Source organism: Crocodylus porosus, unplaced genomic scaffold (assembly GCF_001723895.1).
Source record: "Crocodylus porosus isolate Cpor-Errol unplaced genomic scaffold, CroPor_comp1, whole genome shotgun sequence".
Classification (NCBI taxonomy): domain Eukaryota; kingdom Metazoa; phylum Chordata; order Crocodylia; family Crocodylidae; genus Crocodylus; species Crocodylus porosus.
Window position 1 is genome coordinate 30,144,071 of NW_017728950.1, and position 11,642 is coordinate 30,155,712.

The 11,642-nt window shown below is 45.3% G+C and overlaps 1 protein-coding gene across 1 annotated transcript in view; it reads right to left on the reverse strand.

Annotated features, from left to right (window-relative positions):
• Positions 1-3,318: 3,318 nt before the first annotated feature.
• RNF20 (ring finger protein 20) overlaps positions 3,319-11,642 on the reverse strand; it is a 23,323-nt gene continuing 14,999 nt past the window's right edge. Inside the window, exons 16-21 of the mRNA XM_019555162.1 lie at positions 10,378-10,527; positions 8,864-9,076; positions 8,112-8,237; positions 6,820-6,960; positions 6,248-6,349; positions 3,319-4,498 (exon numbers count right to left, since the gene is read on the reverse strand). Of these exons, the coding sequence (XP_019410707.1) occupies positions 4,322-4,498; positions 6,248-6,349; positions 6,820-6,960; positions 8,112-8,237; positions 8,864-9,076; positions 10,378-10,527 (909 nt within the window). The 3' untranslated portion in view covers positions 3,319-4,321. The remainder of the gene's footprint in view (positions 4,499-6,247; positions 6,350-6,819; positions 6,961-8,111; positions 8,238-8,863; positions 9,077-10,377; positions 10,528-11,642) is intronic.

Below are 11,642 nucleotides of genomic sequence, written 5' to 3' on the forward strand. Positions count from 1 at the left end.
GATGACTTCAAGTTGTGAGGAGTTGCAGGCACTTGGGAGGGTAGGGCTAGGATCCAGAATAACCTGAATTGGAAAAAATGGTCTTTGATCAATCACACAAGATGCAACAAGGACAAGTGTGAAGTCCTGCACAGAGGATGGAGTAATTGCATGCACAGAGACTGGGGAATAACTAGCTCAGCTCCAGTACTGCAGAGAAGGCGCTAGGGGTCACAGTAGACCATCAACTGAATATGAACCAACAGCGTGCTTCTGTTGTGTTAACAGATGTCACTTGCAAATCAAGGGAAGTAATTCTTCTGCTTTATTCAGCACTGGTGAGTACCTGTAGTGCTATGTCCAGTTTTGGGCCCTATAGTTCAAGAAGAATGTGAACAGTTTGGAAAGAGTCCAGCATAGGGCAACAACGATTAGGGACCTGGGAAGCAAAGTACAGTATATGAGGAAAGGCTGAAAGAACTAGGGTTATTTAGTCTGAGAAAGAGAAAGTTTAGGGGGGGGATTTGATAACAGCCTTCAAACTCCTGCAGGACAATTACAGAGAGGCTGGATATGGGTTTTCCTCCTAGTCCCGTCCCCTACAGCCACAGAGAAGTGGTCTCAGGCTGCAGCAGGGGACATTTAAGTTGAATATCAGGAGGCATTTTTTGACTATGAGGGTAGTCGAGCATTGGAAGAGGCTACCTATGGAAACTGTGGAATCTCCATCCTTAAACAGTTTCTAGAACAGGCTAGACGGACACAGATGCAGCCTTGCATACAGGGCAACACTAGATGAGCTTATCAAGTCCCTTCCAGCCCAACCTTCCTATGAATCTTACTGGGCTCAAAGCAGGCTTGGCACCAGAGGCCACCAAGCATTAACTCCTTGAAGCATCACAAAGCATTTCAGAATCAAAAATATTGGTTTTCTGTCACAAATGTGGATGTTCAGCAAAACTTTTTTTCCCCCCCCATCAGGGAAAGCAGACTATTTTCAGGATTTTTTACCCCCCACAAGAGAAGCAATAGGACTCCAGCCAACCAGCCAGATTCCATATTTTTCATATGCACACACTGTGGCCATGCGTTTTGCCCATCACGCTTACCCTTACTTGCTGAATTGTTCACTGCAGTCTAACTTTTCAAGTCTGCTTAAACTGGCCAAAAAACATTTTGGTATGCAGTCATAAAAGCCTCTTTCTTATGCAATATATGCTCATTTTAAAGTCTAGATCTTACTCTACCCATTAGTTACTTAAGTGGATTTGGTTGCCCAAATGTGACCTTATTCCATTCTGGAATGCCTGAAAAATTATTAAAGCCAATAATTCCTCCTCTTTCCTCCTGTTCATGACTCAATCTTAAAATGACTGTTTACAAAAATAGGCACATTCACACTTCTCAGGGATTTGAACAAGATGGAATAGCAATACAGCTAATAAGTAGAATACAATCTAGCCCTAAATCTTTTAACTGTATTTGCGTGCCTGTGGATTCTTCTGTACATCATTCATCAACAAAATTGTCAGCTAGGTTGTCTGCAAATGCTTTTTTCATTAGTACTGATCTAAAGAAAATGTGGCTTTTGGGTCAGAATTCAGGGTGAGTTTGCAGGGCTGAGTCTTAAGAGCATCATCAGAAAGTCTAATCACAGCAAACATGATACACAAGGTGCAGCACAACTAAATATAGAGCTCCATGGTGACATTTTCAGTCACTTTTTTAACTTCAATATTTATTTGTGCCAAAACTCTGCTTCAGGACTCAAATCCACCCAAGGAGGATTTTTTCAGCCAATTAATTTTTTTTTACTATCCACCAAGCAAAGGAGGAAGTGAATTTCCAAGCTATGAGCATGAAACAAAAAAACACCCAGTTTCAAATACCCTGCTTTGCTGCTCCCCTATCAGACAAAGACCAAAACCTCCCAGTACAGGTGTCCTAGAATCCTGCCTTATAACTTGTGCAACTAAATACACTGTTTTAAAAGAATTATGAATTGGCACAGGACATTATGAAAGGCCTGTGGACCTTTATTCCTTAGGATATCAGTTCAAATCCAATTTACCCTGGTTGTGACAACAAGTTTGTTGTTAATGACTAAGGGGAGTTTTCTTTGCATATAGGTTAGTTGTGTGTAGGTTAGATGTTCAACCTTCACCTCCTTCTTAAAGTGCAGCTAGTTAATAAATACTATCTTCCAATAATTTACATGTCTGTAGCATCTCAACCAGTGTTAATGAATTAAACCTCATAATTCTTTTGACAATAAGGAAGAAAAATGTCCCTGTCTTTCCAGTGGGGAAACTGAGTCACTGAAAGGTTGTAAACTGCTTAAACTCATGCACCTAGGCTGTGGTGAGATGGAAACAATGCACTTTTCTAATTACAGGATACTCTAGGGGAGGGAGGATAGTCTAGGGGGGGGAAAGGCTGGGTTTGCTATTAGAACAGTGCGTTGTTTCCATCTCACTGCAACCTGTGTGAAAGAATTTAAACAGTTTATAACCTTTCAGTGCCTCAGTTTCCCCACTGGAAGGGCAGGGACACTTTTCTTTCTTATCATCAAAAAAGATATGAAGTTTAATTCATGAACATTAGTAAAGAGATGTGAAATGAATGGTGCTAGAGCAGTGGTTCCCAACCTTTTTTTTTCATGCCCCACTGCTGGGAGTAGAGTGCAGCAGTGCTGGCCTGGGGGTTGGGGAGCTCCCAGCACATGGTGTGGCTTGTCTTTTCTGTGCAACGCTGCCAGCATTGCCCCCTTGACGCTCATTTGGGTCATGACTCCGGGTTGGGAACTACTGTGCTAGAGACATGTACATTATTAGTAGTAAATTATTATTAAGTAGTCTCACTTCAAGAAGAAGGTCAATGTTAAAATCCTATGATGGATTGCTGAAGTGCTCCAGCTACTGACTTAACTACTCTGTGAACAGAGAATGATGGATTCCTGGGGTCTTATGCTATCACCCTCCACAATGATTAAATCTCACTTTTATAGATGTGACTTCAAACACTCCCTCACGGATCAAAGGTAAAATGTATTTTAGCACATTTACTCGAGGGCATGAAAAATTACTGTATGAATTAGCCTGACAGACAGAACATCTCAGGGCTAGCATAGCAAATGTATGGCAAGGATATAAAGTGCTTACCGTCAATTGTTCTTTGTATTAGATCACTGGAAGAAGCAAACTTATCATTCTACTTCAAAAAAAAAAGGCTTTTTTTAAAAATAAAAACCATTGTCTGTGACCGGATTAGGGCTTTATAAAATTCCTTTAACACTAGGGAAAAAAATAACTACAAAAAAGGACATAAAAACAGAAAAGCAAACTGGACCACAGTTTTTATTGGAGTTTGTGCAGTACAAGATTAGTCCTTGCAGCAAATTTGCATCATAGTAACCACTACAAATAGTCTTTAGGAAAATAAGGACAATCCTAGTGAAGCCCCAGGATAAGAGGAGGCAGAAAGTTGTCCACAGCTCATCAAGGCCAAAATGGAATGATATTGTCAAAGATTCTCCTGCACTTCTCTTTCTCTCCTTCTGGGTATCAAGGTGTGCGTTTGCCTTTGGGGTGGGGAGGAGTCATGTTCTCCACTGCCTTGGCCTCCTTGGAGATTCTGGTCCTGATTCAGAAAGGTGCTTAGCCACATGCCTCACTTCAAGCAGGAGTCGCCCTACAGAGACGACACTACTGATGGGCTAAAATTCCTGACTGCATCAGGGCCTCTAATTTATAGGCTATTCCGGCTGAACAATGCTACCATAATAATTAGAAATGGCACGCGCTTGCTCAGGCTTCACAAGTGCCTCTACAGAAACAACCACCAGCACATGTACACAGACAGAGGAGAAGTAAACAAGTTTCCACATTCCAATGGTTTTCCTATGAGCAGAATAAAAGACTTTAAATAGAAAAAAAAATGACCTTGATAGGGCATATTTAATAGCCAAAACTGACTTGCTAAGTCAAGGCCTCAGACTTCTCCCTATGCTGTCATGGGCAGTTCCCTTCATCTCTGGGGCCAGGGTTCAGTTAGATAGTCTAACACTCCACAGCAGCCACTCCAGCTCAGCAAGGCGGAGAAGGTGGATGGGAATGACCACTGTGGAGTGGAGGTCCCATAGAAGAACTAAGAGCAAGATGAAAGGAAAAGACAGATCAGAAGAGAAGATGCGCCAAGATCCCAAACCTGCCTCTTTCCTCTCCCCAGTCTCGGGTCACTTGTTCTGGAGGAGAGAAGGAGCAACTGCCTTGCTGGTGACAGAAAACACAGAGGCTAGGTGGTCAGTGGGAGAGACACCTCTCTTGTCCCTCCAGGGCACAACTCATCCAATGTAGATCCGATGGAAGTCATTGGCACCAAAGGCAGCATTGCACTTGGGGCACTTGCGCTGTCGGGTGTCATAGCGTGTTTTCACACACTCAAAGCAGAAGACGTGAAAGCACTTGGTGAGGACGGCATCCTTCTTGCGCATGTTACAGCATGGGCAGGTGAGGCGTGCCTAGAGGATAGAGATGCACTAGTGAGAGCCTAACCCAGGGGTGAGCAATTATTTCAGCTGCAGGGCTGCTTGATGAGTTTTGGAAAGCTGTTGAGAGCCACAAGGCTAGCCCTGCCCCTTGAAAGGTGCCCTGCCACCCCCCTGGGACCAGAAGTCCTGCCCCTAACCCCTGACCTTTGCCACCAGAAGTCCCTCCCCTCACCCTAGAAGTACTCCATTTGGGAAGGGGGTTTCCCATCTTGGAACTGGAAAAAAACCCTAATTATAGACTAAAAATCAAACATCCACAATACTATACTTTAATTTTTTTTTTAATTTTGTCCTGCTTTTTGTGTGTGTGTGTGTGTGTGCGTGTGTGTGTGTGTGTGTGTGTGTCATGTATATACAGGTGATTGCATAATAGCTCAAAATAAAGTCTTACTCTTATATATTTGGGGGGTATGTGTGGATGTGGGTGGGTATGGGGTTTGTACAGTATGTGTGTGGGGGTATGGGTGCATGTGTGTGGTGGAGTGTGTATAGCAGAATGGGGCTCTCCCCAGAGGTATGTGGGTGTGTGTGTGGCGGGTACATGTGGGGAGGGGTGAGGCAGGTGTGGGGTTTGTGGGGGATGCAGGAGATGGGGTGGGTGGGTTTTTGTGCAGTGTATGATTGTGTGTGGGGAAGAAGGTTGTTGTAGGGTTTGCAGGGAAGGGTTTGTGGGCAATGTGGAATGTGCATGGCAGCCCCCCACGCAGGCCCCCCATAGCCAGACAGCAATCACCCCCCGCCCCACAACAGCCTGGAGCCTGTGCACCCTGTGGTGCCTCCCCACCACTGCCAGTGCTCCACAGCCCCAGCCTGCCCTGTGCGTGCTCTGGACTGACCCCGACGGGAGCGGATTAGCAGGAACTTGCTACACAGCCCTGGCCCAGTCCACACATGCTCCGGGCTCGCCTGCTCACACTAAACAGTGGCAGCAGCAGCACCAGCTGGGCGGAAACTGTTGCTCAGCACTGGGTAAAAGTGGCCCCTCCCCCTTGCTACAGCTGCCCCGAGCCCTTGCTAGGCTGCCCTGTGGCATCCACTGCTGTCAATGCCACCTCCAGGCTGCCTCAGAGGGCAGCGGTGACAGAGCAGAGCAGCCACAGGGCAGCCCAGAATAGGCTCCAGGCGACTGTAGCAGGGAGTGCCGGGCAGCAGCAAGGGGGAGGGGCTGCTTTTCCCCTGTGCTGAGCACCAGTTTCTGCCTGTTTGCTGCCGCTGCCACTGTTTAGCATGAACAGGCAAGTCCAGAGCACGTGCAGGACGTGCTGGATCAGGGCTGTGATACAGGTCCCCACAGGTATTGGGGGGCGGGGCCAGCAGTGGCAGCAGATGGAAGAAGTTGCCACCATCTGATCTGCTTAGAAAAGCAGTCCAGCTGTGGAGCTGCCCGAGGCCTGCTGTGTGCTCAGGGGCTGGGACACACCACAGGCGGACAGTGCCTATACCAGGCAGGACCAACAGACCAGCCACCAGCCATACAAAGCCCCACTGTGTGCTGGATCTGGCCTATGGGCCACATACCATCACACTTGACAGAAGTTGAGGAGGTGTCTCAGGCACTACTAACCATGGAAGGTGGGACTTCCCCTCTTTCTAAGGAGAAGGTGGTTCCTCCAGCCTTAAGGCCTTCATAGGCTAGTGAAGTCCATTTCTGCACAAACATTAAAACTGAGCAGCCCTTCTGACCAGAAAACTAAGAGAGGGACAGAAAATGTTTTCCACCTTATAATCCTTGATCTCCTCCATCAAAATCTCATCGCAGTTGGGCACCATATCAGGTTTCTTTGTGGTCTCCAGCTTCCTACGCAACCTGGAAATGTCCTCCTGCAAGAGGACGAAACACCAGAAAATAAGTCACTGAATCTAGATCATCTGTTTACAAAGCTTCTACTTTGAGGTACATTACATAACTGGAGCAAGGGGCCCCTACTGCGACTAGCGAAAGCCTACTGAGAACTTCTGTCCCTCTCCTTCTCTCTTTCATTGCACTGCATAATGGCTTCTCACAAAAACAAAGTGGTTAAATAATACACATAATCAGATATCAACTGTACTGGCATACTTTTGGCTTGCCATAGCCAAGATCTCAAATTGGGACATGTGTGAGGTACTAACTACAGAAGGTGGGGTAAGAGTCAAAAGGCCAAGATGATGTATGGTTGGAGCTGGAGACAAAATGAAGCTGGAAAAAAACATTTTCACAGCAGAGGTAGCCATCACAGAAACTGGACAATTTCAAAGATAGGCAGTATGACTTGAGAGACCAGAGAGGGTTTGTGGTACATGGCCAGTACCTGGGCCCGTTTGAAGTTAAACATGTCCTTCTCTTTTGTTACACTGTTCTCCACAATCTCATCTTGGAAGTCATGTAACTTCTTCTGGGCCAGTTCTAATTGTGCTTTAAGATCATCTGCAAGTTGGGCTGCATCCATTGCCTATTGGAGGAATGATCAGAGAATTACAGAAATTAGAGACGTTATGGAAATTCTTCCATCCCTCCCCATCAATACTGTTCCTTATAGAGCCTTTAGGGTTTGTCTCCAATCTATGTTTAAACATTCCAAGCAAAGGGACTATCACCCCTTCTCTTCAGGGCCCATCCAACAACTGAACATTTCATTCTCAAGGTCTTGAGATTCAGCCTGAAGTTTCCATTTTTCAGTTTAATCCCATTAACCCTAGTTGTACTTCTGTACACCTCTCAAAAAAAACCAATGCATCCCCTTTGTGCTTACACCCTTCAGACACTGTTAACCTCATAACTCCATTGCCCTACTATCTATGGATAGGTAGTGATTATTTTGTGATTTAAACTAAAGATAGAACTGTCAGGATCAACCTTTTTACTTTTATGAAAACTAGTAAATAATTTACTTTCCCCCTAAACTTCCAATACCCTGCTAATTTGTTCATCATTTAAAAAAAGTCACTGAGCCAATAAATGTTAGCAAAATTCCCTTGACACCATAGGATCTAACATCCAAAAGGGCTGAACACATTGCAGACTTATGCTCCCTATAATTTCTTCATTACTTCTTTAAAAAATAATATTTTACCTGCCTTCCTGGATAATTGTTTTATTCCTAAATTTTTCTTGACAAGAGTGAAAAACAAGGAGGGCAGATGCAATCACCCAAATGGATCAATCTAATTTCAACAGACCTCCTTGTTTTACTGCCCCTGGATATATTTGTTCAAGCTCTTCTTATTCCCCTGAGCTTGTTTGACTTCTGTACCATCCTGAACTGTTCTCTGTAAGCCTTAACTGACCCTAATTATCTTCTTTTGGCTGTCTCCCTTCTTTCCCCATTTCAATTTTTCTTTTATCCTGTGTACTCTGATCAGTCCTTCATGAAGCTGTATTGATTTGTCTTAGTCCTTTCTTTCTTTCTTATTCTTGTCTTCTTCCTTTCTTTATCAAAGGATTGGTCTACTGTGCCTTAATTAGAGCACTATTTGGAATTCCTTAGCTGTGTATCATGCTGATGTGGCCACAAGGAATCTCAGAACCCACAGAACAGATCAAGTGTACACCTTAAGCAAGATAAAGAAGTTGCAAGTTCATCATCTAAGAGCTGTCACTCGCCTTGCGTTTGTTCATTTCAAGGGCCTGTGTTCGGAGGCCCAGCTCTTTCTCTCCAGTGCCAATGTTGCTCTGCAGCAGGTGTTCCTTCTCCTCCAGCTTCCGCACAACCTGTAACTGAGCATCCACCTTACAAAGGAAAGGAGAAGTAGTCAGAACTGTGCATGCTGCTGCTATTTTGTTTGTTACTCTTCTCCTTGTTTCCAAATCACTTAGCTCCATAAGTGCACAGTGGGAGCCCCTAAGGGCTGCTGTGAGCAGTTACCAGTATGCATGTGGGCTATAGATTGGAGAGCTTCCTAATTTACAGCTGTTTGAGCTGTGGACTTTTACCAGAGCCCGTGCAACTGGCTGCACCCATACCAGAAAGGGGCAGCTGGCTATCAGGAAGCTGTCTTATCCTTCACTCTCCCTGCTTAGGCAGTCCACTGCAGGCAGCTACACCTCCCTCCTAAATGATTAGGATGTGACATTTTTGATTGAACATCCTCAAAACCAAGTGTCCTGAGATGCATATGGCATGCCAGGATGCACAATTTTTGCCATCTGTGATAAAATTCATCAGACCCCAATTTCACAATGAAATTAAAATCTTGAGGGCCTAAGACATTTCACATTCATTGAGTTACCCTGTAAGAGATTGCAATGAAGCATCCAAGAAGCTTACACAATGTCAGAAGAGCTCTTTGAAGTCTAGAAAGCAGAAAGGCCTGATTTGTGAGAGAAGATCCCAATCTCTCCTGCCTTCTGGTTACCTGTGTCTTCAGGGTTAGGACCTGGTCTGCCAACTCCTCTTTTTCCTCCTTCAGCAGCTTGTGGATCTGGTTCGACTTGATACGTTCTGACATAAGTTTGAAGTTGGCATCATCCTTCTCCCGCAGCTGCTGCATCAGGCGAATGTTCTGCTCCTGCATATCCTCAAAGGCTTGTCCTGTGACATCCATTTCAGAAAGCAGGGCCTCCTCCTCCTGGGAGAGAGACAGACTTTGTAAGTGCAATCTCTCTTCCCCTTCTCAAAAGGGTGGGTTGTTTGTGTTCAAGCACCTCATTATCTTAGGACACAGAATTTAGTGCAAGTGAAAGACAGAGCAGACTGCTTGAGAACAAACTCTTCCCACCACAGAAAATGTATCTTGAAATCTGCACTCCGTTAAGGGGCAGATGGTAATTTCCACAGACATCTATATCCCGTGGTACATCTACTGGAAAAGACAACGAAGGTGAAAATTTAAGCCAACCGTTATATAGACCCTCCTCCAGTAGGCACAAGATAGATACAACTGACTCATGGAACAGTCACCTGATATGAATTTGACCTAAAGACATTACTTTACAAGTTGATGGGCCAGCTGTCAATATCTCAGTAGTTTATAATGAACTCCTAAACTATTCAAGTCTCTGGGATTTTCTTAAACTACTTTAAAAAACTCACCAAACAGAAAAGGTGGGAGATATCAAAGATCTGCCCTATATATTGATGTCCCTTCATCTTGTAAGGGAACAAAGATAGGCATTAAATGATGGCAATCTACTTCCCCTCATGTAGACCCAGTTTTGTAATTTGGGATGGTCTCTATTAACAAAAGCATTTACTACCTGTGTTTTACTACAGATGTTATACATACTATACTAGTCTATCTTGTCACATACAATACCAACCTTTTCCCCCCAAAACAGCTGCTGGAAATTAGAGTGCATATTATATGTGAGAAATATGGTAAGAGCAGGTTCTTCCCTTACTGGGCAATGCTGACAGAGTTAAAATCCGCAGCAATCCACAGGAAACAGAACAACGATCTGGCTCAGCTCCCTGGCTGCTGGTACTCAGTCACTTACTACAAGGAAAGATTTTTTTTTTTTAACCATTCTTTCTTTCAAAAACAACAAGGCGCCTATTATAACCTGGAGAGTGCAATATGCAAGAAAATATGGCATTTCTAAATTGTATGAGCGGTGCATAAAATCAAATGAATTGTGAATCAAGTCTATTTTTAAGAGAAACCTCCTGCCCCACGGACTGACTTGACCTGCATTACCTCCGCAGCAGCATCATAGGCTCACACCATCTCAGTGTTACATGAAAGTAATTCTTTCCTCCCACTAGCCTCATTATATTCTGGCAATATTGTTGTAAATGGATGGGGGCAAAGGTGGGACATCATTGCTGGAGGCTGCACATATGGGAGGATCTTGATTCTAGCCATTCCCTGATAAGTTTGGCTGACAGAGCTGCTCCTACTAAAGGGGCATTTCCACAGTCTCTTCTCACCTGCTTGGCCATGGCTAGCTTCTTCTGCAGATATTCGATTTGCTCCTCCACTGCCCGAATCTTGCGTAAGGCATCCTCATCTGCCATTTTTTTACTCTCTTTTTTCTCCTTGTCCTCCAGCTCCCTCACCCGCTGCCGAAGCTCTTCCAACTACAACAAAGAGAAAAAAAGGGTACAAGGAAAGGAATAAAATGTCAATAAAACTCTTAAAGAACCAACCTTCCCCTCATGTCTCTGGAACTATAGAGGAAACTAGAGGTGCACCAATACACTGGTCCAATATCAGATTGCTACCAATATAAAGAAAATTGGCTGTAACGGAAATTGGTCCAATGTGGCCAATAAACGTGCGCACAGCTGCAGCAAAGCATGCAGGCAGCAAGGAGCACAGTTTAGCATCTTGGAGAGCTGTTGTAGCTGGTAAGTGTGTTGTGGTGGAAGGGGAGGGGGAGGGAAGGGGTGTGAAGGGAGGAAATTGAATCAGTATTGGAAATAGAATTAGTATTGGCCAATATGCCTCCTTAAAAAAAATCAGCTGTATATAGGCATTGGCCCCCAAAATCTCTATCAGTGCACCCCTACAGGAAACGCCTTCAAGAGCTGGAAATCCTGTCTATACTGCCAGCAAAGAGTTAGAAGGCACTATGTTATCATATTTATTCAACTCTTAGATGAGCCCCCCCACATTTAGCATGGTGGGGAAGTCCCTCATATTAGAACTGTGTACAAGAATGGGTGCTGTGAGGGAAGGAAAAACAAGTAGCTGCTGCAGCTTGGGCTGCAGCCCCTACCCAGGGTCGCGGCCAAAGCTACAGCTGCTGCCTGCCCTTCCACCCCCTGCCCCCACTGTCCCTGCACCCTGCTATCCCCCCGCCACACCAGCCTCTGCTCCCTACCTGCCTCTCTTTCTGCCCCTTACCTTTGCTCCACGCTGGTAGGCTCTGTCCATGCTGCAGCCTGGGGCACTGAGCTTGGCCCCAGCTTAAGCCCGTAGCTTAACCTGCAAGGCTGCTAAGGGCCTCGGCTTGGCCCCAGGTTAGGACAGGGATGGAGCCTGCTGGCACAAAGCAAAGGTAAGGTGGGGGAGGAGGGAGCAGAGGCTGGGAGCAGGACACAGAGGGAAAAGAGGAGGCCCTCAAGGCTGAGGGGGGAGCAGGCAGGAGGCAGAGAGACAGGCACAAGCAGGGGGCAAACTGCTTGAGCTCCCCACATCACCTGCATCCCCATTGCTTCCCCCCTGCAGTGGTGAGGGGATGCATGAAAGG